This window comes from Phocoena phocoena, chromosome 5, assembly GCF_963924675.1.
Source record: "Phocoena phocoena chromosome 5, mPhoPho1.1, whole genome shotgun sequence".
Classification (NCBI taxonomy): domain Eukaryota; kingdom Metazoa; phylum Chordata; class Mammalia; order Artiodactyla; family Phocoenidae; genus Phocoena; species Phocoena phocoena.
Genome location: NC_089223.1, coordinates 106,142,936 through 106,170,112, shown reverse-complemented (window position 1 = coordinate 106,170,112; position 27,177 = coordinate 106,142,936). Strand labels below are relative to the sequence as shown.

At 35.0% G+C, this 27,177-nt stretch overlaps 1 protein-coding gene across 4 annotated transcripts in view; it reads left to right on the top strand.

Moving 5' to 3' along the window:
* TBCK (TBC1 domain containing kinase) overlaps positions 1-27,177 on the top strand; it is a 224,696-nt gene that overhangs the window by 113,572 nt on the left and 83,947 nt on the right. For all 4 annotated transcript variants that reach the window (XM_065877597.1, XM_065877595.1, XM_065877596.1 and 1 more), the window contains 2 exons: positions 5,810-5,846; positions 6,837-6,998. In XM_065877597.1, the coding sequence (XP_065733669.1) occupies positions 5,810-5,846; positions 6,837-6,998 (199 nt within the window). The remainder of the gene's footprint in view (positions 1-5,809; positions 5,847-6,836; positions 6,999-27,177) is intronic.

The following is a 27,177-nucleotide window of genomic DNA, read 5'->3' as shown; positions in this document are numbered from 1 at the left end:
TAGAAGAATAGGATCGCTCTTAACGAAGATTTGGAAGACTGTACTTGGAGGCACAGATTTTGGAAGCAGTGTCAGGAGCTTAGTTTGGGACATAATATGCATATCTATCAGATATACAAGTGGAAATGTCAAGTAGGCATTTGTACATACCAGTTTGGATTTCAGGAGAGAGGTCTGGGATAGAGCTGTAGATATAAGTCCTCACATCATTTGGAGAAAATAAAAGAGAAAAAAGTTCTAAGCACTGAATATAGGGCATGCCAATATTTAAGTCAGGGAGATAAATTGGAACCAACAAAAGAGATGGAGAAGGAGCAGTCAGAAAACTAGATGAATGTGGTTTCTTGGAAGCCAAGTTAAGGTGGGGAGCAGGTGGTTAGAGGAGGTGAGAATAGTAAATTATGTCAAAGCCTGCTGATTGGTAAAGACTGAGAATGAGAATTGACCATTAGATTTAGAAACATGGAGACCTTTGATGACCAAGAGAAGAGCAGTTCTGGTGGTGAGGTGAAGGCTAGAACCTAATTGGAGTGGATTGAGAGAATATTTAATGAATAGCTACTGCTCTTAATGAACTGTAAGATCCTTAGAAGCTAGAGCTATGCTTTCTTCACTGCTTATCCTATCAGGCATAGAGTGAATTCTCCCTAACTCTACCTTCTGTTCTATTCAGACCTCCAACAAATTCCATGAGGCCCACTCACATTAGGGAGGGCAGTCTGCCTTACGAAGTCTACTGATTTTCATGTTGATCTCATCCGGAAACACCCTTAAAGACACATCCGGAATAATGTTTAACTAAGTGTCTGGGCACCTGTGTCAGTAAAGTTTACACATAAAATTAACCATCACAAGAACCATTGACTTCTGTTGTGGTTATTACTATGGCTGCCTTTAAACCTACCAATTTGTTATTTTTATTCTATTTGTCCTATCAGTTCTTTGTTCTCTTCTTCCTTTTTATCTGCCTTCTTCGGATTTGTTGGATATATTTTTTGTGATTCTATTTTATCTCCTTTGTTAAGACACTAGCTATAACTCTTTGTTATTTTCTTATTGGTTTCTTTAAGATTTACACAGTGGTCCTCAACCAGGGGCAGTTTTGCCTCCCACGGGATTTTTTGGCAAAGTCTGAGACATTTTTGACAAAACTGAGCAAGTGCTACTGGCATCTAGTACAGAGGCTGGGTTGCTACAAAAATCTTAAAATGCAAACTACACCTCCCCCTTGAAAGAGTTGTCCAACGCAAAATGTGAATAGTTCTGAGGTTAATTTCTGGTTTATACTATAATTCTTTAACTTATTATAACCTGCTTTTAAGTAGTATTATACCACTTCACATATAGTATAAATACTTTACAACATATACCTCCATTTTACCCTCCTGGCATTTGTATTATTGTTGTTCTACCTTTTATTTCTACATATATTATAAGCTCCACATAAATTATTAGTTTTGCTTTAGAGAGTCACTTTTTTTCTGGCTGTGCCACGCAGCTTGTGGGATCTTCGTTTCCCGACGAGGGTTTGAACCTGGCCCCTTGGCAGTGAAGCGTGGTGTCCCTACCCACTGGACCTGCCAGGGAACTCCCCGAGCAATATTGCTTTATAGATAATTTTAAAAACATCTGTACAATGCTGGATTAAAAACAAATCCTTTTTAGGGCAGTGAAAATACCCTATCTGATATTATAATGATGGATACATTTCACTAGACATTTATGCAAACCATAGAATGTACAACCCACAGAGTGGATCCTAAGGTCAACTACGGACTTTGGGTGATTACGACATGTCTGTGTAGGGTCATCCTTGGTAAAATGTACCACATGGTGAAGGATGTTGATAACAGGAGAGATGGTTTTTTTTTTTAATTACTTGAAAAATGTTGCTCCACTGTCATTTTTTGTGCCCTGTTTTTGACAAGAAAACATTCCTCTCACTGATGCTTTTACATAGTGTGCCTTTTTTCTCTGGCTATGGTGTAAGATTTTTTGAGAAATCTGATTATGATGTACCTTGGTATAGTTTTCTTCATGTTTCACGTGCTTCAGGTTCTTGAGATTATTTACTCTATCAGATTATAGTTTTCATCACTTTTGGAAAATATTCAGCTATTATTTCTTCAAATATTTTTTTCTGTCCCCTCTCATCTTCTCTCTGTCTTTTGCAGTCTCCAATAACATATATATTCAGCTGGTTGAAGTTGCTCACTGATGCATAGGACATGTTTTGTTTTTCTTTATCCCCCGTCCATGTTTCATTTTGGGTAGTTTCTATTGCTGTATTTTCAGGCTTACTTATCTTTTCTTCTGCAGTGTCTGATCTGCTCTTAATCCTATTCAGTGTATTTTTTAACTCAAACATTGTATTTTTCATCTCTAGAGAGGTTTTTTTGGTTCTTTTTTATATCTACTATGTCCCTACTTAATGTGTTCAATTATTTGTTAGATTTTTGAACATATGTATACAGATATAAAAAGCATTTTGAGGGCTTCCCTGGTAGTGCAGTGGTTGAGAGTCCAACTGCTGATGCAGGGGACATGGGTTCGTGCCCCAGTCCAGGATGATCCCACATGCCACAGAGCGTCTGGGCCTGTGAGCCGTGGCCGCTGAGCCTGCGCGTCCGGAGCCTGTGCTCCACAATGGGAGAGGCCACAACAGTGAGAGGCCCACATACCACAAAAAAAAAAAAAAAAAAAGCATTTTGACATCCTTGCCTGCTATTACAAACATTTATGTTAGTTCTTTGTCCATTTTGATTGAATGATTTTTCTCCTCGTTATGATCATTTTTTTCTGCTACTTTGCACTACTGATTTTTTTTTAATGAATTTCAGTCATTGTGAATTTTACCTTCTTGGTTATTGGATATTTTTATGTTCTTGTAAATATTCTTGAGCTTTTTTTTGGAGATGCAGCTAGGTAACATTGAAACAGTTTGATCTTTTCAAGGCTTGCTTTTAAGGTTTGTTAAGTGAGACCAGGGCAGCATGATTTTGGAGCATAATTTTGCCCCATTACTAAGGCAATATCCTTTTGAGTACTCTACCTTATGTCTCGTTTATTTCAGGGTTTTAAAAAAAATTCTAGCTAGTGGTAAGATGAACCATGCCTGGCTTTGTGTGAGCCTGGCATGTTTTCCCCCTGATCCTTTCAGGTGGTTCCTCCCCACTTTATGTTCTTCCTCATACACATGCTCTCTTCAATAAAAGGGATTGTTAGTTTTGTTGCTGAAGTAACTCAGGTAAGATTCCTAATGACAAACAATTGGCTTTGATCAGAAGGGTAGAGCATAATATAATTTATGTTATATCCTTAAAAGCAAGAAAAGTTAAATAATACTGATGGAACTTATATATACAGGCTGTATGTTTAAATTTAAATTAGGCTGAAAAATTCAGAGTTTATTATATTTTATTGTTTTCTACAACCAATACTCTATAGTGAAGTCACATACCTCTGTACTCCTCAGTTTCCCCATTTGTAATGGCTGTGTCAGTGCATATAAGTGATGATCTTGTAGGGAGCAATGGGTTTATTTCACATACAGTGCTTAGATTTTAATGTAGTCTTTAACTGTACTTATGGTTCTTGACTGGCATTTAATAGCATAGATACTCAATTGTGTATAATGCAAAGAAATATTCAACTCTACTTATAAATTCACAATTGATAGGTGCTGAAAAACTATTTATTTAAACGCTATAGGTAGTACAAAAATCTTTGTCTAATAGGAGCATGCACTGACATAAAACATAAAAGTAGAGCTTTTTCAGATTTTTCTATAAATTATTGTTGGTTTTTGATACTTGTTATTAACAAAGGAGATTTTACTCTACTTTTAGAAATTAAGAATGATTTCTCACTTTCAAAATCTCACAAAATTAATTGGGGTGTGTGTGTGTGTGTGTGTGTGTTTCATTTCTAGAGAGTAAACTTAGGAAAATAAATTTGTCACTCATCTAAAGAACCAAATTATTTCATTCCTGGATCTCATTACTTTTAGTCTCTTATGAAGCTTCCTGTTAATTTAGAAAGTGGTAATAGAAGGCATAAGCTTCATAAAAATTTTTTAATGAGACATTTTGGACATTTTTCAAATATCATCTCATCATGTTTCAAAAAATACTCAGTAAGGGTAACTCAACACTGTTGAGGACTCTTCAAATCTTAGGAATATTTTATTCTAAAGAACAAAGCTCTCCTTTGAAAAGTAGACCTTTGAAATTAGCATGCTAGTATTGTGTTTGGATTAGGCATTGTCTTGAGTGTAGTCTTTGATGAAATGAAAATACTCTGTGGAATAAGCCTTGGCCAAAGGATCATCTGCAGCATTTGTAATAGATGTCATTATTTAATAGAATATTTGTGATAATAATTATAATTGTCTAGATTCTCTTTTATTTTTTAAAATTTTTATTGAAGTATAATTGATTTACAATGTTGTGTTAGTTTCTAGTGTATAGCAAAGTGATTCAGTTTTATATATATATATTCCTTTTTAGATTCTTTTCCATTATAGGTTATTACAAGATATTGAGTATAGTTCCCTGTGCTATACAGTAGGTCCTTGTTGGTTATCTATTTTATATACAGTAGTGTGTATATGTTAATCCCAAACTCATAATTTATCCCCCCTCCTTTCCCCTTTGTTAACTGTAAGTTTGTTTTCTATGTCTGTGAGTCTATTTCTGTTTTGTAAATAAGTTCATTTGTATCAGTTTTTTAGATTCCACATCTAAGCAATATCATATGATATTTGTTGTTCTCTGTCTGCCTTACTTCACTTAGAATGATCATCTCTAGGCCCATCCATGTTGCTGCATATGGCATTATTTCTTTCTTTTTTATGGCTGAGTAATATTCCATTGTATGTATATACCACATCTTCTTCATCCATTCATCTGTCATTGTACACTTAGGTTGCTTCCATGTCTTGGCTATTGTAAATAGTGCTGCAATGAACATTTGGGTGCACGTATCTTTTTGAATTAGAGTTTTCTTCAGATATATGCCCAGGAGTGAGATTGATGGATCATATGGTAACTCTGTTTTTAGTTTTTTAAGGAACCTTCATACAGTTCTCCATAGTGGCTGTACCAGTTTACATTCCCATCAACAGTGCAGGAGGGTTCCTTTTTCTCCACACCCCCTCCAGCATTTATTATTTGTAGACTTTTTGATGATGGCTATTCTGACCAGTGTGAGGTGATACCTCATTGTAGTTTTGATTTGCCTTTCTCTAATAATTAATGATGTTGAACATCTTTTTATGTGCCTCTTAGCCTTCTGTATGTCTTTGGAGAAACATCTATTTAGAACTTCTGCCCATTTTTTGATTTTTTTTTTATATAGAGCTGTTTATATATTTTGGAAATTAATCGCTTGTCAGTCGCATCATTTTCACATATTTTCTCCCATTCCATAGTTTATCTTTTCATTTTGCTTATGGTTTCTTTTGCTGTGTAAAAAAAGCTTTTCAGTTTAATTATGTCCCATTTGTTTATTTTTTTTTTATTTCCATTACTCTAGGAGGTGGGTCCAAAAAAATATTGCTGTGATTTACGTCAGAGAGTGTTCTGCCTATGTTTTCCTCTAGGATTTTTATAGTATCCAACCTTACATTTAGGTCTTTAATCCATTTTGAGTTTATTTCTGTATATGGTGTTAAAGAATGTTTTTAATCAGTGGAGTAGACCAAAACATAGAGCTTTTTTTACCATTCAGTTTACTGGAAGTCATTCTAATTATCTCTTTTATTTCCTCTTTATCCATCCCCTGCATCCCTATCTTTTTCCACTCATAGCTCTATGCCATCCCTTGGTTTCTCACCATGTTTACTCGTAAGTATCATTTTCCCTTTTCTTTCAATATTGTATTAGCAAAAGAACAGCTTCATTCTTCCCCAGTATATTATAGTTACAATAATACTAAGCAGATTTAATTACATGAGCATGCTTATGTAATTCTAAGAATATAGTTGGGTAGAAATTTTTTTCAATTGTTCTGACTACTAAATATCAAAAAGGTTGTTCTATAAGATGAAAACCTATCTGATATATCATGACATTCATAAAATCTCTGCCCTCTATTGAAAAATAAATTAATATTAACTATAGTATTTACATAGAGTTTTAGAAGGCAACTGTTACAACCAAATCAGACTCAATTTTTAGAGATTGGCTAATAACTAATACTTTTGTTATTTCCTATCCTAAAATTCCTCTAGAAATAAACAGTTTATGTGAATATGTAATACTTTAATCAGTTACAGATATTAATACAGTGGATATTCTGCTTAAATATGTACATTTGATTAATGGAATACAATATTTGAAGTAGATCTGTATGCACTGGCCTGGAAAGATGTTCAGAGTATTGATAAATGAAAAAAAGAAAGTTTCCAAAAATAAAAAATTGCTAATCAGATTTTTTTATGGGAATTTCAAAAAGCAGTTTTTAGAGTGCATAATAGAAATATAATGATACTGAATCTATAACAATACTAAAATTCTTCTAAGTATGTAAACTTGTGAGAATAATATGACCTGAAAATTCTAGGAAGAATGAATGTAACAGCTATACCAAGATTGATAGTGGTGGCTAGAAAATGTCATCTATTTGATCAATCTGATTATCAGTTTTTTAAGATGCCTTAGGAAGCAGTAAATCTACAAAGCCAAATATGCATTTTACAAAAAACAGTTTGCCAATATTTGTTCTGTAATAGTTTTGACCATAAGGGAATTACCATGTCTAGTAAAGTAGCTTGTTGTTGTTTTAATTTTTTATTTTTAATCTCAATTAATTAATTTATATTTGTCATTTTACAGATGTATTTCCACTGCACAAAATTTTCCACCTCTGGGATACCCTACTGCTTGGGAATTCCTCCTTCCCATTCTGTATCGGAGTAGCAATTCTTCAGCAGCTGCGTGACCGGCTTTTGTCTAATGGCTTTAATGAGTGCATTCTTCTCTTCTCTGATTTACCAGGTATAGATATATATAAATGGAATCACTAAGTGAAATTTAATTATAGGATAATGAGACATTCTTATAACAATTTGCAAAAATAATCGTACAAGCCTTCAGAATCTCTTCTGCTTGAGCCTCATCATCCGTCTCTGAATTATCTCCCTTGTATAGTACCTGTTCTGCTGGCCCAGCATTGTAGATATAAAACTGGGTCATAATAGTTCACTATCATTTACTTTCATGTCAGTGATGCCATCAAAAAGGTAAAGGGCAGGGTGGTGGGGGCGGGTGGGGTGACACATTTGCCTTGCTTAGGATAGGCCTATTTATCTCCAACTGATAGAGAGTAAATAAAGGCCACTTGGGAAGGGGTTTGAGAATTTTATACAGAGATGTAATTCACATGGAACTTTGCTCTCTCCTATCCATAGCTGCTTGCTAACAGTTTGACAGTTTGAGGAAAGGAGAAACCCTGTCCTCTTGGGAGAGCAAGTCACACTCCAGGGAAATTCCATTTATACAATGCAGGATAGTAAGTCAAGCTATATATTGTATTCATAAGTGAGGAGCTTGTAAGTTTAGGAGTTGAATGCTTAAGTGTAGAAATATTGAATGTAACTATGGTTTAAGCTTTGATGCTTTCGCTGAAAAGATGAAAGTAATATGGTTACATAGGATATAACAATCTGTGGAAGAAAAAACTAAACTACATTTTTGTGGAAACCAAAATGTTTTTCAAGTAGAAAAATTCTGCTTTCTTCAAATAGCATTTCATTGGCTCCAACCCTTCTATGTGTTTATTGCTGTTCTCCATATTTTCAGGCAGCCACAAGTGATTGCTGAAAATAAACACACTTAAAATTATCCAAGAGATAAATTTGTCTAAAAATCAAAGTATAAAAGAAAAGTACCTTAACGCTACATATTTAATAAGTACTCTCAAAAGAAATAAGAAACCTGCTGCCTAGAAATAGAGACACAGATGCAGAGAACAAATGTATGGACACCAAGGGGGGAGAGTGGCGGGGGGTGGTGGTGGTGGTGGGATGAATTGGGAGATTGGGATTGACATGTATACACTAATATGTATAAAATAGGTAACTAATAAGAACCTGCTATATAAAAACTAAATAAAATAAAATTTAAAAAAAAGCCAACTGTGAGGACTTACACTACAATAAACCTTCAAAGGGATACAAGCTTTCAGTTATAAGATGAATAAGTTCTGAGGATCTAAAAGACAACATGGTGACAGTAGTTAATAATACTGTATTGTATGCTTGAATTTTGCTAAGATAGTAAATCTTAGGCATTCCCACCACAAAACAAAAATAGTAACTATGTGAGGTGATAACTGTGTTAAGTTAATGTGATTGTGATAATAATTCCACAAAGTATATGCATATCAAATCATCCTGTTGTACATTTTAAATATGTACAATTCTTTATGTCAATAATGCTGGAGGAAAAACTAAAAAAAAAAGAAAAGAAAAGAAACCTGCTGCCTACCCCAATTTTTATTTTTAGTGGATTATCTCTACCTGGTAGTTATCATCTTTCTGTTGTTGAAAATCTTCATCCTTTTGGGGAAAATAATAGCAAAAATTATTGGATTTATTTTAAAACTTCTACTTCCCCTTTCCCCCCAAATTAAAAGTATTCACCATCAGCTTTCTAACTTATCAAACTTTAATTAAAGTTAATTATTTCTTGTATCAACAAATAGTAGTTTAGTTCTTGTGTTTTTTTTTCTGGGAGATTCTTTATGGAAATCAAGTTCTCTCTCTTTTTTTCCTATTGGTGTTGAACAGTTACAGAAAAGCTAGTTTTGCAAACTACAAATACTGTCTGTACCGTGCAGATATTTTCCTGTTGTTTCTAAATTGCCAAAGTAAGCAGAGGATGATTGATTAGAATTAAAAGAATTTTTCTGGTCAGGTCTAAAAAATATATGTTAGGAATGATGATTGTGCATTTTCAAGTAAAGTAAATTTAATACCTTTCCAATTTTGTGCATAAATATTCCAGTTATACACTGGTGAAGGAATCTGTTTTCATATTGTATAGGCAGATTAGTGGTAATTCTGCTTGTACATTAGAATAAAGTCATTATTTCTGAAATCAGAAAGTAAGAGTATATGTTTGTTAGAACTGACTCATTGAAAAGGTAAACACTACTTACTTTTGAAAGTAGGGTGCCTCTATTGATGTGAATTGCATTGATCCTCAGTGCCATTATTCTGGCTCATCATTTACTTGGTCACTATATGATTCCAGTTGGGGAAGAAAAAAGTTTATAAGAAAAATGTGACTTAAGAAAAAAGAAGGGTGGAGGGGTTAAATGTAAACTTCGCCTTTAAGTACACCTGTGTTTCCTTTTATTTTTAATCACAGTGCACTTATTTGGGATGTCTTTCCTAATTAGATCTAATAGATGTCTTTTTTCATCGTGTTGAGCCCACTAACTGTACTTGATGCTTGAAGGAACTGGGAAGTGGTCATGGGAAGTCCTAAAAAGTGAATCCAGATTAATATACACACAAACACACTGAATGCGCCTTTTCTAAGCAAAATATTATGTGACATAAGCTTGGAACATGTTTGAAAGAAAGAAAAAAACATTTTTTAAGTCTACAAAATGAGAAGAGATAGGCTAACTCCATATTTCACCTTAATTCTTGAGATAGACTTTGTAGACAAAGATAGGTTAGGATTAACCATTAATTTGAATTTATTAAATATATTGTGCTTTACTGAAATCCCCACTTAACTGAGTTTAAAAGCATAAGTAATCAATCAGAACAAATTTAACTAAATTCTTTGCTGAAGCAGATTAGCAAATTCACTGTTCAGAACATCTGTTGATAGTAATATGATGGAATCACCATCCAGTTGGTAACCTTGTAAACAAAATAACCTCGCATTTTTTTTTAAGTTGTCCCTTTCTAGTTGTTTCTTTCTACAAAGAGGGGCCCAATAGCCTACTGGTTAAGAGCATGGAATGTGGAGCCAGATAACCTGGGTTTTAGGTCCTAGCTCTACCCCTTACAGTTGTGTGACCTTAGGGACATGACTTAACCTCTTTGTATCTGTTTCCTTAACCCTGCTTATATGAAAATGATAATTGTACCTACCTAATAGGATTGTTGTGCTAAATAAATCAGTACAACTAAACAACTTAGAGCAGTGCCTGGCAAAGAGCAAGTGCTATGTAAGTGATTATTATTATTAATGTTATTACCATCATCATCATTATGATGATTTTCCTCACTTTTTCCTTTCTATCATGACTGCTTTCCTATTGATAAAATAAATGAAGCAATCACCCCATTTGGCTTTTTCTATGTATTATTGAGGTAGCTATCAATCATATAGATTTCCTTATTAGCAGAAGCAATGGAGAATTACCTAAGAAGTCAAGTAAGCCTTCAATATATATATATATGTATGTATATTATGACTAAGGAGAACATCTCTTTTCATTGCTCAGAGACAACATAGTATAGTAGATAGCACAGTCTTTGGAGTCAAGACATATGGGTTTGAGTCCTAATTGCACCACTCACTACCTGTGTGAATTGGGAAACTTTCAGTATGGTTCTGCCACTGAAAAGAGTGATCTGTAGAGTGAAATAGACATGAGTTTACTTCCCAGCTCTGGCATATAGTAGCTGTGTGAACCTGGACAAGTTGTTAACCTCACTGGAAAGAGAATCCTATACATTATGAAAGTTTCAGTGAAATGGAGATAAAAATATCTGCTTTAGTGTTAGGGTGAGCATGAAAGATAATATGCATAATGTACCTGACGCAAAACCTGGTACCAAATATGCATAACTATTTTTTAAAGTACATGTAGCATGTACTTTATTTTATGTATTTTATTTTATGTATGTTAAACATGCAAAGAATGTGTAACATTCAATCTTCGTAAGCTCCCTCTCCTTTCTTCCTCCTTTTCTTAACTTCATACTAACCCTTTAGTTCTTGAAGAGAGAACACAGCAGAAAGGCATTATTATTTTTGCCAAAAACTGCTTCCAACTTCAGTTGCCTTTAGTAAATGGTATAGTGTGATGTCACATTACAAAGAAGTACAAGTGGTGCTAGAAAATTTTGCAGAAAGTTCTTGACATGTATTGGTTTGTGTGTCATTTCAGTACTAAAGGAAATAACCATGAGAGCAGTCTATTTGGCATTTCTCATACAATCTCAAAATAGTGGTAGGGTATTTTGGAAGAAATACTGGGTTTTTCATAGCGCCATCCAACACTGGATGTTGGCTACAGTTTCCAAGGTTACCACCCTGTAAGCCCAACTATAGGATGAGGTCCGTCATCCTTCAGCCTGTTCTCTGATATGATTCTGCTATAGTGTCCATCTGGCTGACTTAAAAAAAATTTTTTTTGAGGATACACCCAAACAGTATTCAAGATGAGTATGATAATCTGAATAAAACCAAAATGGTAATAATTTTAGAGTGGATTTGTAATGGCTGAGATGTTTAAATGCTTTTTTGTTTTGTTGGTGTATTTCCTTTGTACAGTTGAAAATTAATTCAATATATTTATGTCATTATGGTTGAAATAAATACTTAGAATGCATATCTTTATACCTCTGAACATCTTCAAAGATAGGAATTTTTTGAAGTAGGAAAGAAGTTTTTCTTAGAGAACCTATACAAAGAAATTGGGAAATCTGTGTGGAAGAACGCTTAATTTATTCTCAGAGATTAAAATAGTTACTTTACCATTAAAAGAAAAAAATACGTACATATAAACTATTTTTGAAGGAAATACTGAGTATATTGAAGGGACTTGAGCATAGGAAAAGTAAATCCTTTTTGCAGGAAGAAATCAACAGTTGGCTGAAACATCTTAGTTGTGTGATGTATGTTTTATTACAGAAGCTTAATTAAAAGAAAACGTTTTAAATAAAATTTTAAGGTGTTATCTCAATATTACCTACATACTTTACAATAGAATTCATTTTCAACACATACATGAAAAATACCAGTAGTATCTATTATGTAGCACTTCACTAATTCCTCAAAAATGTTGTATTAATATCTTAAGTAGCTAGGAAAGGGTACTTATCTTTTCTGACTTAAAACAATTTTGTAATGCAGTCTTTATCATTATTTAGCATAGCATGGAATATTTCACGAAAACCATCCTTTTTTTTTTTTTTTGCGGTACATGGGCCTCTCACTGTTGTGGCCTCTCCCGTTGCGGAGCACAGGCTCTGGACGCGCAGGGTCAGTGGCCATGGCTCACGGGCCCAGCTGCTCCGCGGCATGTGGGATCTTCCCGGACCGGGGCACGAACCCGTGTCCCCTGCATCGGCAGGCGGACTCTCAACCACTGCCCCACCAGGGAAGCCCAAAACCATACATTTTTTGAGCCACACAGTTATGTACCAGATTGCGTAAGATCTATAAGAAATACAAGCCATTTTTTTGGAAATCGATGAGAATGAGAGAGTGAGGAGGAAATTCAATTTAGTTTATGAAATCATAGATTTTTTTAAGGTACTTTTGACAATCCCTGTGGTAGGAGAGTGGGAAAGAAGGTCAATGAGAAGTGATCTGGGTTTTCTGTTTTCCATTCTTTTTCTTTCCTTTTTTTTTTTTTTGAATGGGGGTGGGGTTCAATGAACAGTTTCTTGCTTACATTTAGGGATAAATATAAATTAAATAGGGTCTTCATAATATAATGTAATCTCCCAATTGTAAACAGTGGCCCACATTTTTAAAAACTGTAACACTTGAGCCAAGTATAAATGATTGTAGCCAGTAGGCTACTAATGACTCCTTTATTAAATAAATAGTTATAATGGTGATAAGTGCCACAGAAAGCAATAGGAATTTATAACAGGACACTACCAAGTCTGAGGGAGGTAAAAAACCTTCTCTAAGAGAGTGATGTTAAAGGTAATATCTGAAATTAATCGACATTAGAATGTGAGAAGTGGAGAGAGGGGAGAATCTTCTAGATGGCAGGAAAAAAATGCTTGAAACCCCCCGAATAACTAAAGGAATTGGAGTGGTATACTTAGTGCAAAAGGGAAAGTGATTAGAAAAGAGAATGGAGAGGTGGACAAAGAGGTCATGGAGGATCTTATAAGCCACGTTAGGGATATTTAAAAATAAATTTGTAGAAGTATTTTCTTTCTTTTCAGTGTTTTTGAAAGAATGAAAAAGTATCCCTGAAAAGAACATCAGGTCCCAAAATCGAATGCCATATTGATATTTGTGGAGCATTCTGGTCTCTGAACATTCCTTTCAAGGAGCTCTATCATGAGCAAAAAGCAAAGGATTCTTAACATAAGTGCCCCCAGTAGGTATCCATAATTCCTTTTTTCTGGCTTGTGGAGAGCTGACCAGGTGAAAAAGTAGAGCAATGGTAGTACCCAGTTTTTCAGTGAAGGTTTTGTATTGTCAGCCCTCTAAGATTTGATACCATTTTACTTGAAGCTGAGAATCCATAATTATTCACATTTTCTGCTTATAGCTATGTAATGTTAATGCATGTATATTTCTAAGCACATCTTCCTGGAATTACAAAAGGACAATCATAATGGAAATTAAATATGGAGATTTTAGCTATGGTCCTCCTCTTCCCACCACACCCATAAAAATTACATGTTAAGATTTAGATGGAATATTAAATTCTTCTGAGTTTAAAAATGGTCAGGGATAGATGAAAGAGTAGTTAATGTGTTTTTATTAACATGATCGTATAGTCAGTGAAATAAAAATCATGAAAATTTATTTTTAAAATCTCATTAGGTTATTATCACCTTGTTGGGGGGGGGAAATACCGAATTATTTTTGGGAAAAGGAGAAAATTTGAAAGCAGATGTTAGAATACATGACTTCCAAGCTGAAAATAAATGTTTATGAAAAACACAAAGCCAGTAGAATGAGTCGTAAAGATTCAAATTGTGAGCTGAATCTCAGAAGCCAGAAAAATTCTTTTAACACTGAACTAGTTGTTGCTCTTGAAGCATACCACTAATTTTGCAGTATGTAAATAGTTTATAAAGTTAAAGGTCTGTCATGTGTTGGGAACTATAATGAAAAATAAGGTCAGGGTTGATCAGAGTTTTCTACTTACCTTGAAAGTTGACAGTAGATTAGAGTACTAACACATCTTAAACCTGGTCCGGAGGTTTCAAGGCTCTTCTCCATAGGAAAGCGGTTTGTTTTATGATTGACAGGGATTCTGCTTTCTGAATTTTTTTGAGCAGTACAGAAATTATCTTATAGTTTCAATCAGTGATTAAACATACTTTGTTTCAAGGTATCAATGATGGAATTCGTTTATATTTGTTTTATTGTTGAGTGTTTATATGTGCCTTAGGTTTGCAAGACAAAAAAATAAACAACATTTTACACTTTCAAAGTATCTTAAAAGTAATCAACCTCAAAATCTTGGAAAGTTAGAAGTTATGTTTAAATTTTCCCTGTATATACTGCTGATGGATAATGCAAATAATAGTGTAAGGACCAGAATGTGTATATATGTCATACCTAAAATGACATTTAACATACATTGTTCCATATGTGATTTTTATTTTAATAATATAATACTCATGGGTCTCATTTCTTCTCCCTCCTCTACCTAGCCTTATATTTCTGTACAAAAGTGAAAGTACAGTTGACCCTTGAACGATGTGGGGGTAGGCGCACCTTTCCTCCCCACAGTTGAAAATCTAGGTCTAATTTACAGCCAGCCCTCTGTATACCAGTTCCTCTGTATTTGAGGTTCCTCCATACCCACTGTTGCTTCAGTATCTGCGGTTCTGCATTCACAGATTCACCCGACCGTGGATTGTGTAGTACTGTGATATTTACTGTTGAAAAATACCCATGTGTAAGTGGACCTGTGCAATTCAAAGCCCATGTTGTTCAGGGGTCAGCTGTAATCTGACGTGCTGCCTATCTTAAATGGTGATCTTCAACAGAATAGAAAATAACTTCTTACCACATGTCTCCTCCAAGTGTGAGTGTGCTGAGTCAAAACAAATAAAATAAAAAACAAGCTAATAAACTAGATTAGAGATAAAGAAGAGAGATAGTATGCCAATGTGTTTATAGGCTAGTTAGTCAGTGTTATGTAACGTAGAGGAAATAACTAGAGTTTTAAGAAACTACATTGAATTACCTTGAAAAATGTAAACCATTTCAATCCTTCAGTACAAGCATATATCAGTCATAAGAAAAATGCTTATTGAACTTGAACACAAGGTTCTGTTGCCAAAAAAAATCAGATTTCCAGTTTTGTTTTGGATTCACTATTAAGTGTAAAAGAAAAAGAGAAAAAGATTTTTACTGCTGATCTGGTGCTAAATCTTGCAAGCTGCTGCATTGTTCTTTTTTCTGAAGTGAGCTGTGTGCCATTATCAACACCAGCTGTTTTGCATCATAGTATCTACCTACTCAACTGCTAAATGATAAAGACAATTATGTTAAGAATAGAAAACAGTTTAAGTATCCATATATCAGTAATGCTGATTGCATTTCCAACTTTTTGTCACTTCATTGTAGGCATTAAGTATCAGAGATGATAAATGCTTAGTAAAATGTGCCAGTAAGTGCGTGCACATATCATGGATTTGAAAGGCTGAGTGAATTAAAGTAGTAGCCCAGTAACATTGTACCATCCTTTCCCCTTAGACTGCATAACCAAGATTGTGTTTATAAAATATATTTAGTCATTCATTCAACAAATATTTAGGTGTGTGTGTATATAATGTGTATATGTATGTATGTGTATAATTAATAATCTTACTACTGGTTTATCATTCCTGTACTGGCCCAGAGCATTCATGCCTAATTATTTAAAGGTGATCCAATGGTACCCTGTAACTATGACAAACACACCTAATTTGAATTATATTAATTACATATAGTATTACCTCCTGGTTCCATTAAGTCACCTGACTAGCTTGTGCATTAGTTCTTCAATTTTTCAGTGAGGAAATTCAACTTCCCTCTCAGAATTGCTCTGTAAAATCAATAGGATTTAGAATCCAGTGAAATGTTAGGTGTGTGAATGTACTCATACATCTTAACTGAGGTGGGAAGTGGGGGCAAGTTAGGGATGAGTGAGTGGGCCTGGTACTGGGAAAGATAGTAACGTTCTAGCTGTGTGCTTAAGATGTTTATGGGGCACCTAGATAAAAAACTGAGGCACTGATAGGGATTTTGAGTGACAAAAAGACAAGTATAATTTAAGATTAGTCAGAGACTAAAATTTCCTCTGATATCCTTTTTTTGTCTCCCCTATTATCTTTGGGTTTTCCTAAAGGCTCCTTAAATAAGGTCTGAGACATGCAGTTCCCCTGTTATTATACAGGAGCCCTATTGATGTGTAGGGAAAGGGAAGTGTTCTATATTCCTATAATTAGGTCTCAGTCTTTCATTGAGCCTGTGCCCCAGGCTGTGCCCTTCACAAGTGCTTCCTCTTGCCGGGGAGAAGGGGGGAAGGGACCCTTAGGTGAGTCAGGAAGGCTGGAGGGGCTGAAGTTAGGTATTTTCTTTCCCCCAGGTCACTTAGGCTCTGGTGAAATAGTTTCCTCTGAGGGCAGGCCTTCTAAGGAGGACAAAATTATCTGGGCATATTTTCCATGGCTGCTTTTCCCTGCTCCCTGCCAGAAGCACAGGGAGATTTTCTGTGATCCTCATGATGTTTAAAGCATGAATTGAACTACGAATTTGAAAAGGAGCACATAACAGGGACATATCACCCCAAAATATTATATAGATTAATAATAGTGTCAGTAAGGCTAAACCCCAATACATGTGGGTTTATGAAAAATACCACATTTAGAACAAAAGGCAAGGCAAGGGTAGACTTGGGAAACATTCAATAATATTTATCAGTGAGACTCATCATCTTTGCTTTAGTAGTTTTGAACTGAGAAGCACCTAAAGTGGATAAATTGGTTATCAGGAAATTTTGACCACTTTCTGTGAGACCTTAGGATAGGTAAGCTTATTCATTCAACACTTGTTTAATAAACACAATTATATGACAGACACAGTACTGTGCACCAGAGCCATAAAGATAAGACAGTACCAGCCCTGTAGGAGGATGGGAAGAAGGCATTGGAGGCTTAGAAAATAGCATAAAGATGACACAGATGTGTGTGACTGCATGAACATCATAATTTAAGTAGGATGCTAATAGAGTGACTACAGGGTAGGATGAGAGATAACTAGAGTGGGTGGGCTGGGGAAATACTGCTGATGGTGGTGATAGTAATCGGTGAAAAGACAGAGTCCTGATTTTGAGGACCTTGTATGACATGCTGAGGAATTTGGATTTTATTCTATATGCAATTAGAAAGTGTTAAAGAGAAAAATGACATGATCAGATTTATATTTTAGAAAAAATGATTCTAGGTGTAGTGTGAAAAATGGATTGAACACTTCTAAAATGCTATAATTCTAAGTAGCAGAAAGAGAGCAGCTGGCCAGGGATAAGTTCAAGAATATGGTAAAGTAGTATCTATTGAAATTTAGATCTTTACCAAAATAATTTACATGACAAAGTCCCAAGAGAACTTTCAGATGCTATCTCTCTTTAGAACCTGTAAAATCTTAGTAAGTTAGTCTCCCACTGCAGATTTCTTCTGTTTGAGAATCCTCTTTAGTAATAACATTCTATCCGTATGTTCCTTGAACTGCACTTGGTACTCATTGCAAGTAATCTTAAAATGTGGATCAGTGAGTTATTCAAGATTATTGGGTGTTTCTTTAGAAGGCTGTAATATACTTCATCTCAGTACATTAAATGGTGGTAGAGGCGCTATCAACCTGAGGATGTCATGGGATACTGTCCTTACAATTTACCTTTTGGAGAATGCTTCATAATGTATATAGTTTATTCCATTAACCTTGTTTTATTAGTAAGATAAGCACTCTTATAGTTTTCTGTCTTTTCAACAGTGAATATTCTATTGTATTATTGTGGACATGTTTTCATGTCATAGACCGTCCTAGAATGCTTCTCACCTTCTTTTTATAAATAAACTCTTTGTGTCAAAAAAAAGAAGTCATTATTGAGACAGGTAGATTAACTGGTTGCAGATCACCCTTATTGTCTTGGATGTTAAAGAAATTATTCAAATGTTCTAAAATTTTTAATAGTATAATAAATGATTCTGTGTAATTGAACAATTAATATATAACCCCAAATCTAGCCTTTAAATTCTGATCCAACTGAAAATTTCACATACACATACACACACACACACAACTTTATACGAAAAGAAGATGCACAGACCTTGTGCTTTCTATTTCTGTATGTTTCTCTCAATATTTAAACATGTCTTTAATTAAAATAAGATTTACAGATGAACATACAGGGCTTAATTAACAATTCAGTACATCTTTGACAGTTATAAACATCCATGTAACCAACACTCTCAATCAAGATATAGAATATTTGCATTGCCCCAAACAGTTCTCTCATGTCACCACCCTCCTACTCAATGACCACTCCCCCATTACCAGCCATTGTTCTGACTGTAAAAGCAACAGCTTTTAGAGACTACAGTGCATTGGCTATTTACCAAGTCTGGTGTGGGGAGGGCAGCATTCTCGCATGAGGCCTGCTAGGTAAAGGCTTTGAAATTGTCCATGGTTGAGTCTGAAAAATCATGTATAGATTTTTGTCTAGGAGCCAGACTCCTCAGATAATGTATCCTCTCTAAGATATGTTTGCCTATTTCAATTTCATTAAGATATTCTCTTACGTTCTCTTCTGGAAGCTTTATTATTATAATTTTTATGTTTTGGTCTATGATCCCATTGATTTCATTATATGGTATGAGTTCGAATTTCATTTTTTGTGCCATTTATTTATTCAATTATTCAGCTCCTTTTGTTGATAAGGCTCTCCTTTTCCTATTAAACTGCCCGGCTCTGAATTTTTGTCAAAAAATCTACAACAAAACTTACGGTAGCTTGATTGGAATTGCTTCGAACTATAGATCAGATTTAGGCAGAATTGCAGTTTTATCAATATTGAATCTTCCAATCCATGAACATGATATATCTCCATTTACTTAGGTCTTCTTTAATTTCCCTCAGCAATGTTTGTAGTTTTCAGTGTAATATTTTGCTTATTCTTTGTTAAATTTATTCTTATTTTGTGCTTTTGATTCTACTTTACATCAAATTTTAAAATTTATTTTCCAATTATTTGTCAATAATACATAGAAATTCAATTGATTTTTCTACCATTGTATCATTCAACCTGCTAAATGCACTTACTAGTTCTTATAGTTCTGTAGATTCCTTAGGTATTTTTTTTTCTAAATATAAACAACCAATTGTCTGAGAATAAAGACAGTTTTATTTCTTCCTTTCTAATTCTTATGCCTTTCTGTTATTTTTCTTATTTTATTGCACTGACTAGACCTTCAATACATGTTGAATAACACTGGGGGAACAGACATTCTTACCTTGCTCCCACTCTTAGGAGAAAAAAAATATTTCACTAACAAGTTTGATGTCAGCTGTAGATTTTTCATAATACCCTTATCAGATTCAGGAAGTTCAGTTCTTTTCTTTGTTCGCTGAGTGTTTATAATGAATGGGTATTGAATTATGTCAAGTTTCTTCAGCATCTATTATGAAAATCATATGGTGTTTCTCCTTAATTACGTTAAGTAGGAAAATTACATTAATTGATATTCAGCTCAGGATTCCTGAGTGTGACATAATAAGAACTATATATGTGGGGGTGTTTTTTATTCTTTTTTTTATTTTTGAATTTTATTTATTTTTTTATACAGCAGGTTCTTATTAGTTATCTATTTTATACATATTGGTGTATATATGTCAATCCCAATCTCCCAGTGCATCCCACCACCACCCCTGCCCACTTTCCCCCCTTGGTGTCTGTACCTTTGTTCTCTACATCTGTGTCTCTGTTTCTGCCTTGCAAACCAGTTCACCTTTACCATTTTTCTACATTCCACATATATGCGTTAATATATGATATTTGCTTTTCTCTTTCTGACTTGCTTCAGTCTGTATGACAATCTCTAGGTCCATCCGTGTCTCTACAAATGACCCACTTTCGTTCCTTTTTATGGCTGAATAGTATTCCATTGTATATATGTACCACATCTTCTTGATCCATTCGTCTGTTGATGGGCATTTAGGTTGCTCCCATGACCTGGCTATTGTAAATAGTGCTGCAGTAAACATTGGTGTGCATGTGTCTTTTTGAATTATGGTTTTCTCAGAGTATATGCCCAAAAGGGGTATTACAAGGTCATATGATAGTTCTATTTTTAGTTTTTCAAGGAACCTCCGTACTATTCTCCATAGTGGGTGTATCAATTTATATTCCCACCAACAGTGCAAGAGGGTTCCCTTTTCTCCACACCCTCTCCAGCATTTGTTGTTTGTAGATTTTCTAATGATGCCCATTCTAACCGGTGTGAGGTGATCCCTCGTTGTAGTTTTAATTTGCATTTCTCTAATAATTAGTGATGTTGAGCAGCTTTTCATGTGCCTCTTGGCCATCTGTATGTCTTCTTTGGAGAAATGTTTATTTAGGTCTTCTGCCCATTTTCTGATTCAGTTGTTTGTTTCATTAATATTGAGCTGCATGAGCTGTTTATATATTTTGGAGGTCAATCCTTTGTCTGTTGATTCATTTGCAAATAGTTTCTCCCATTCTGAGGGTTGTCTTTTCATCTTGCTTATAGTTTCCTTCGCTGTGCAAAAGCTTTTAAATGTCATTACGTCCCATTCATTTATTTTTTTTTTAATTTCCATTTCTCTAGGAAGTGGGTCAAAAAAGATCTTGCTGTGATTTATGTCAGAGTATTCTTCCTATGTTTTCCTCTAAGAGTTTTATAGTGTCTGGTCTTACATTTAAGTCTTTAATCCATTTTGAGTTTACTTTTGTGTATGGTGTTAGGGAGTGTCATAATTGCATTCATGTACATGTAGCTGTCCATTTTTCCCAGCACCACTTATTGAAGAGATTGTCTTTTCTCCATTGTACATCCTTGCCTCCTTTGTCATAGATTAGTTGACCATAGGTGTGTAGGTTTACCTATGGGCTTTCTATCCTGTTCCATTGATGTATATTTCTGTTTTTATGCCAGTACCATATTGTCTTGATTACGATAGCATTATAGTATAGTCTGAAGTCCAGGAGTCTTATTCCTCCAGCTCCATTTTTTCCCACAAGATTGCTATGGCTATTCAGGGTCTTTTGTGTCTCCACACAAATTTTAAGGTTTTTTTCTTCTACTTCTCTAAAAAATGCCATTGGTAATTTGATAAGGATTCCATTGAATCTGTAGATTGCTTTAGGTAGTATAGTCATTTTCACAATATTGATTCTTCCAATCCAAGAACATGGTATATCTCTCCATCGGTTTGTATCATCTTTGATTTCTTTCATCTGTTTCTTATAGTTTTCTGAGTACAGGTCTCTTACCTCCTTAGGTAGGTTTATTCCTAGGTATTTTATTATTTTTGTTTCAATGGTGAATGGGATTATTCACTTAATTTCTCTTTCTGATCTTTTGTTGTTAGTGTATAGGAATGCAAGAGATTTCTGTGTGTTAATTTTTTTGTATCCTGCAACTTTACCAAATTCATTGATTAGCTCCAGTAGCTTTCTGGTGGCATCTCTAGGATTCTCTATGTATAGTATCATATCATCTGCAAACAGTGACAGTTTTACTTCTTTTCCAATTTGTATTCCTTTTATTTCTTTTTCTTCTCTGATTGCTGTGGCTAGGACTTCCAAAACTATGTTGAATAATAGTGGCGAGAGTGGACATCCTTGTCTTGTTCCTGATCTTAGAGGAAATGCTTTCAGTTTTACACCATTAAGAATGATGTTTGCTGTGGGTTTGTCGTATGTGGCCTTTATTATGTTGAAGTAGGTTCCCTTTATGCCCACTTTCTGGAGAGTTTTTATGATAAATCGGTGTTGAATTTTGTCAAAACTTTTTCTGTATCTGTTGAGATGATCATTTGGTTTTATTCTTCAATTTGTTAGTATGGTGTATCACATTGGTTGATTTGAGTATATTGAAGAATCCTTTCATCGCTGAGGTAAATCCCACTTGATCATGGTGTATGATCCTCTTAATATGTTGTTAGATTCTGTTCGTTAGTATTATGTTGAGGATTTTTGCGTCTATATTCATTAGTGATATTGGTCTGTAATTTTCCTTTTTGTATCTCTTTCTGGTTTTGATATCAGGGTGATGGTGGCCTCATAGAATGAGTTTGGGGTGTTCCTCCCTCTGCAATTTTTGGGAAGAGTTTGAGAAGGATGGGTGCTAACTCTTCTCTAAATGTTTGATAGAATTCACCTGTCAAGCCATCTGGTCCTGGACTTTTGTTCGTTGGAAAATTTTTACTCACATTTTCAATTTCATTACTTGTGATCAGTCTGTTCATGTTATCTATTTCTTCCTGATTCAGTCTTGGAAGGTTATACCTTTCTAAGAATTTGTCCATTTCTTCCAGGTTGTCCATTTTATTGGCATAGAGTTGTTTGTAGTAGTCTCTTAGGATGCTTTGTCTTTCTGCAGTGTCCATTGTAACTTTTCCTTTCTCATTTATAATTTTATTGATTTGAGTCCTCTCCCTCTTTTTCTTAAGTCTGGCTAATGGTTTATCAATTTTATCTTCTCAAAGAATCATCTTTTAGTTTTATTGATCTTTGCTGTTCTTCGTTTCTATTTCATTTATTTCTGCTCTGATCTCTATGATTTCTTTCCTTCTACTAACTTTGGGTTTTTTTTTTTTTTTTAATTTATTTATTCATTTATTTATTTTTGGCTGTGTTGGGTCTTCGTTTCTGTGCGAGGGCTTTCTCTAGTTGTGGCAAGCGGGGGCCACTCTTCATCACAGTGCGCGGGCCTCTCACTGTCGTGGCCTCTCTTGCTGCGGAGCACAGGCTCCAGACGCGCAGAGCTCAGTATTTGTGGCTCACGGGCCCAGCTGCTCCGTGACACGTGGGATCTTCCCAGACCAGGGCTTGAACCCGTGTCCCTTGCATTGGCAGGCAGACTCTCAACCACTGCGCCACCAGGGAAGCCCTAACTTTGGGTTTTGTTTGTTCTTCTTTAGTTCCTTTAGGTGTAAGTTTATATTGTTTATTTGATATTTTTCTTTTTTCTTGAGGTAGGATTGTATTGCTACAAACTTCCCTCTTTGAACTGCTTTTGCTGCATCCCATAGGTTTTGGATCGTTGTGTTTTCATTGTCATTTATCTCTAGGTATTTTTTGATTTCCTCCTTGATTTCTTCAGTGATCTCTTGATTATTTAGTAATGTATTGTTTAGCCTACACGTCTTTGTTTTTCACGTGTTCTTCCCTGAAATTGATTTCTAATCTAATAGCATTGTGGTCAGAAAAGATGCTTGATATGATTTCAATTTTCTTAAATTTACTGAGGCTTGATTTGTGACCCAAGATGTGATATATCCTGGGGAATGTTCCATGTGCACTTGAGAAGAAAGTGTAATCTGCTGTTTTTGGATGGAATGTCCTATAAATATCAATTAAATCTGTTTGGTCTATTGTGTCATTTAAAGCTTCTGTTTCCGTATTACTTTTCAGTCTGGATGATCTGTCCATTGGTGTAAGTGAGGTGTTAAAGTCCCCCACTATTACTGTGTTACTGTCGATTTCCTCCTTTATAGCTGTTAGCATTTGCCTTATGTAATGTGGTGCTCCTATGTTGGGTGCATATATATTTATAATTGATATATCTTCTTCTTGGATTGATCCCTTGATCATTATGTAGTGTCCTTCCTTGTCTCTTGTGACAGTCTTCATTTTAAAGTCTATTTTATCTGAGTATTGCTACTCCCCCTTTCTTTTGATTTCCTTTTGCATGGAATATCTTTTTCCATCCCTTCACTTTCATCTGTATGTGTCCCTAGGTCTGAAGTGTCTCTTGTAGACAGCATACATATGGGTCTTGTTTTTGTATCCATTCAATGAGCCTGTGTCTTTTGGTTGGAGCATTTAATCCATTCATGTTTAAGGTAATTATCACTATGTATGTTCCTATTACCATTTTCTTAATTGTTATGGGTTTGTTTTTGTAGGTCCTTTTCTTCTCTTGTGTTTTCCACTTAGAGAAGTTCCTTTAGCATATGTTGTAGAGCTGGTTTAGTGGTGCTGAATTTTCCTAGCTTTTGCTTGTCTGTAAAGCTTTTGATTTCTCCATTGAATCTGAATGAGATCCTTGCTGGGTATCGTAACCTTGGTTGTAGGTTCTTCCCTTTCATCACTATAAGTCTATCATACCACTCCCTGTGGCTTGTAGAGTTTCTGCTGAGAAATCAGCTGTTAACCTTATGGGAGTTCGCTTGTATGTTATTTGTCATTTTTCCCTTGTTGCTTTTAATAATTTTTCTTTGTCTTTAATTCTTGTCAATTTAATTACTGTGTCTCAGCGTGTTTCTCCTAGAGTTTATCCTGCCTGGGACTCTCTGTGCTTCCTGGACTTGGGTGGCTATTTTGTTTCCCATGTTAGGGAAGTTTTCCACTATAATGTCTTCAAATATTTTCTCGGGTTCTTTCTATCTCTCTTCTCCTTCTGGGACCCCTATAATGCGAATGTTGGTGCATTTAATGTCCCAGAGGTCTCTTAGGCTGTCTTCATTTCTTTTCATTCTTTTACCTTTATTCTGTTCTGTGAGAATGAATTCCACTATTCTATCTTCCAAGTCACTTATCCGTTCTTCTGCCTCAATTATTCTATTGATTCCTTCTAGTGTATTTTTCATTTCAGTTATTGTATTGTTCATCTCTGTTTTTTTGTTCTTTAATTCTTCTAGGTGTTTGTTCTTTAATTCTTCTAGGTCTTTGGTAAACATTTCTTGCATCTTTTTGATCTTTGCCTCCATTCTTTTTCCGAGGTCCTGGAGCATCTTCACTATCATTATTTTGAATTCTTTTTCTAGAAGGTTGCCTATCTCCGCTTCATTTAGTTGTTTTTCTTGCTTTTTATCTTGTTCCTTCATCTTGTGCATAGTCCTCTGCGTTTTCATTTTGTCTATCTTTCTGTGAATATGGTTTTCATTCCACAGGCTGCAGAATTATAGTTCTTCTTGCTTCTGCTTGGTAGATGAGGCTATCTGAGAGGCTTCTGTATCTGGTTTTATATATCTGTTTTCTGCCCTTGTTTCTGGCGCAAATCTCCTAAATCCCTTAGAATTTCCTGGGTGATAGGAGCACCTTTTGTTCTAATGAGATGACTCTTGCTGGGCTCCCTGAGAGCTTCAGTATGAGGATGGGTAATAAATCAAAGTTTGGAACTTTCAGTTCCACCCCCTATCCTCCTGGGAGGGGAGAGAGGCTGGAGATTGAGTTAATAATTACTCATGGGTATGTGATGAAGCCTCTATAAAAATAACTAAGCTAAAAGGTTTAGAGAGCTTCTGGTTTAGTGAACACATCCACATGCTGAGAGGTTCGCCTCATCCCTGAGGGTAGAACCTCTGCCCTCAGGATCTTTATGAACATTGCCCTCTGTACCTCTTCATCTGGCTGTTTATTTGTATCTTTTATAATAAACTCATAAAAGTAAGTAAAGCGTTTCCCTGAGTTCTGTGCATTGTCATAGCAAATTATCAAACCTGAGAAGGTGTTTGTCAACTCTCAATTTATAAACAGTTGATCAGAAGTACAGATGACATCCTTGGAGTTGTTACTGGCATCTGAAATGGAGGCAGTCTTGTGAGACTGAGCCCTTAACCTGCAGGGTCTGTGCTAATTCCAAGTAGTTGGTGTCAGAACTGAATTGAATTGTAGCATGCTCATCTGGTATCCAGAGAGTTGAAGAATTGATTGTTTGGTGTGAGGAAACACCCTACACATTTGATGTCAGAAGTATTGTGAATAGAAAAACAGTTTACCTTGCTGGGTTAATCCCTAGGATATACCTTTGTGTATTAGTTTTCTGTTGCTGCTGTAACAAATCACCACAAAGTGGCTTAAAACAAGACATATTTATTATCTTATACTTCTGGAGATCAACAGTCCAAAATCATCCTTACTGGGGTAAAGTCAAGGTGTCAGCAGGGCTGATTCCTTCTAGAGGCTCTGAGGCTCCATTTCTGTTTTTGCCAACTTCTAGGGACCACCTGCATTCTTTTGTCTGTGCCCCTCCTCCATGTTTTAAGCCAGCTACATAGTATTGTCACATCTCTTTCTGCTCTCTCTGAACTGCTTCTCCTTCTTATACAATTACTTATAATTACATCAGACCCAGCTGGATAATTCAGCATGATCTCCCCATCTCATGATCCTTAACTTAATCACATTTTCAAGGTTCTTTTGCCATATGAGGTAACATCCATAGGTTTTGAGGCTTAAAATATTTACATCTTTTAGGGGGGCATTTTTCAGCCTACCACACTTAACTAATATTTTATTAAGGATTTTATGTCTGTGTGCATGAGATACTGGTTTTTAATTTCCTTATAATATCTTTCTCAGATTTTGGTTTATAATCTCAGGATTATACTGGGTTGTATGAGGATTAGTTAAGGTTATACTCTTAAAACAAGTTGGGAGTATTCACTTTTCTTCTCTCTTCATAATAAATCTGTGTAAGATTGTTGGAAATTCTTCTTTAAATATTTGATAAATTTTACCAATGAAACCATATCGACCTGGAGTTTTCTTTTTGGGAATGTTTTAATTAAGAATTAATTTCTGTAAAGATATGTGACTACACAGATTGCCTATTTCTTCTTGTGTCAAATTGTGGTTCTGGTAAATTGCATTTTCCAAGGAGTTTGTATATTTTATCTACTTTCAAATTTATTTGCATAGAGTTGTTCATAATATTGCTTGGTATCCTTTTAATGTTTGATGCATCTGTAGTGATATCTCCTTTGTTTCCTGATACTGCTAATTTGCTTTTTTCTAGTCTTGATCATTCTTGCTAGGGTTTATCAATTTCACTAATATTTCTGTTTTTCTTTCTCTTCTTTTTTTTTTTTTTTGTCTTTTATTTCCTTTCATCTACTCTTTGGATTTAGTATACTCTTTTTTTCTTACTGCTTAAGGACCAAACTTAGATCATTGAATTATAACTTTCATCTTTTCTAATATAAGTGCCTCTGAGCACTTCTTTAGCTACATTTGACAAATTTTGTTATGCTGTATTTTCAGTAT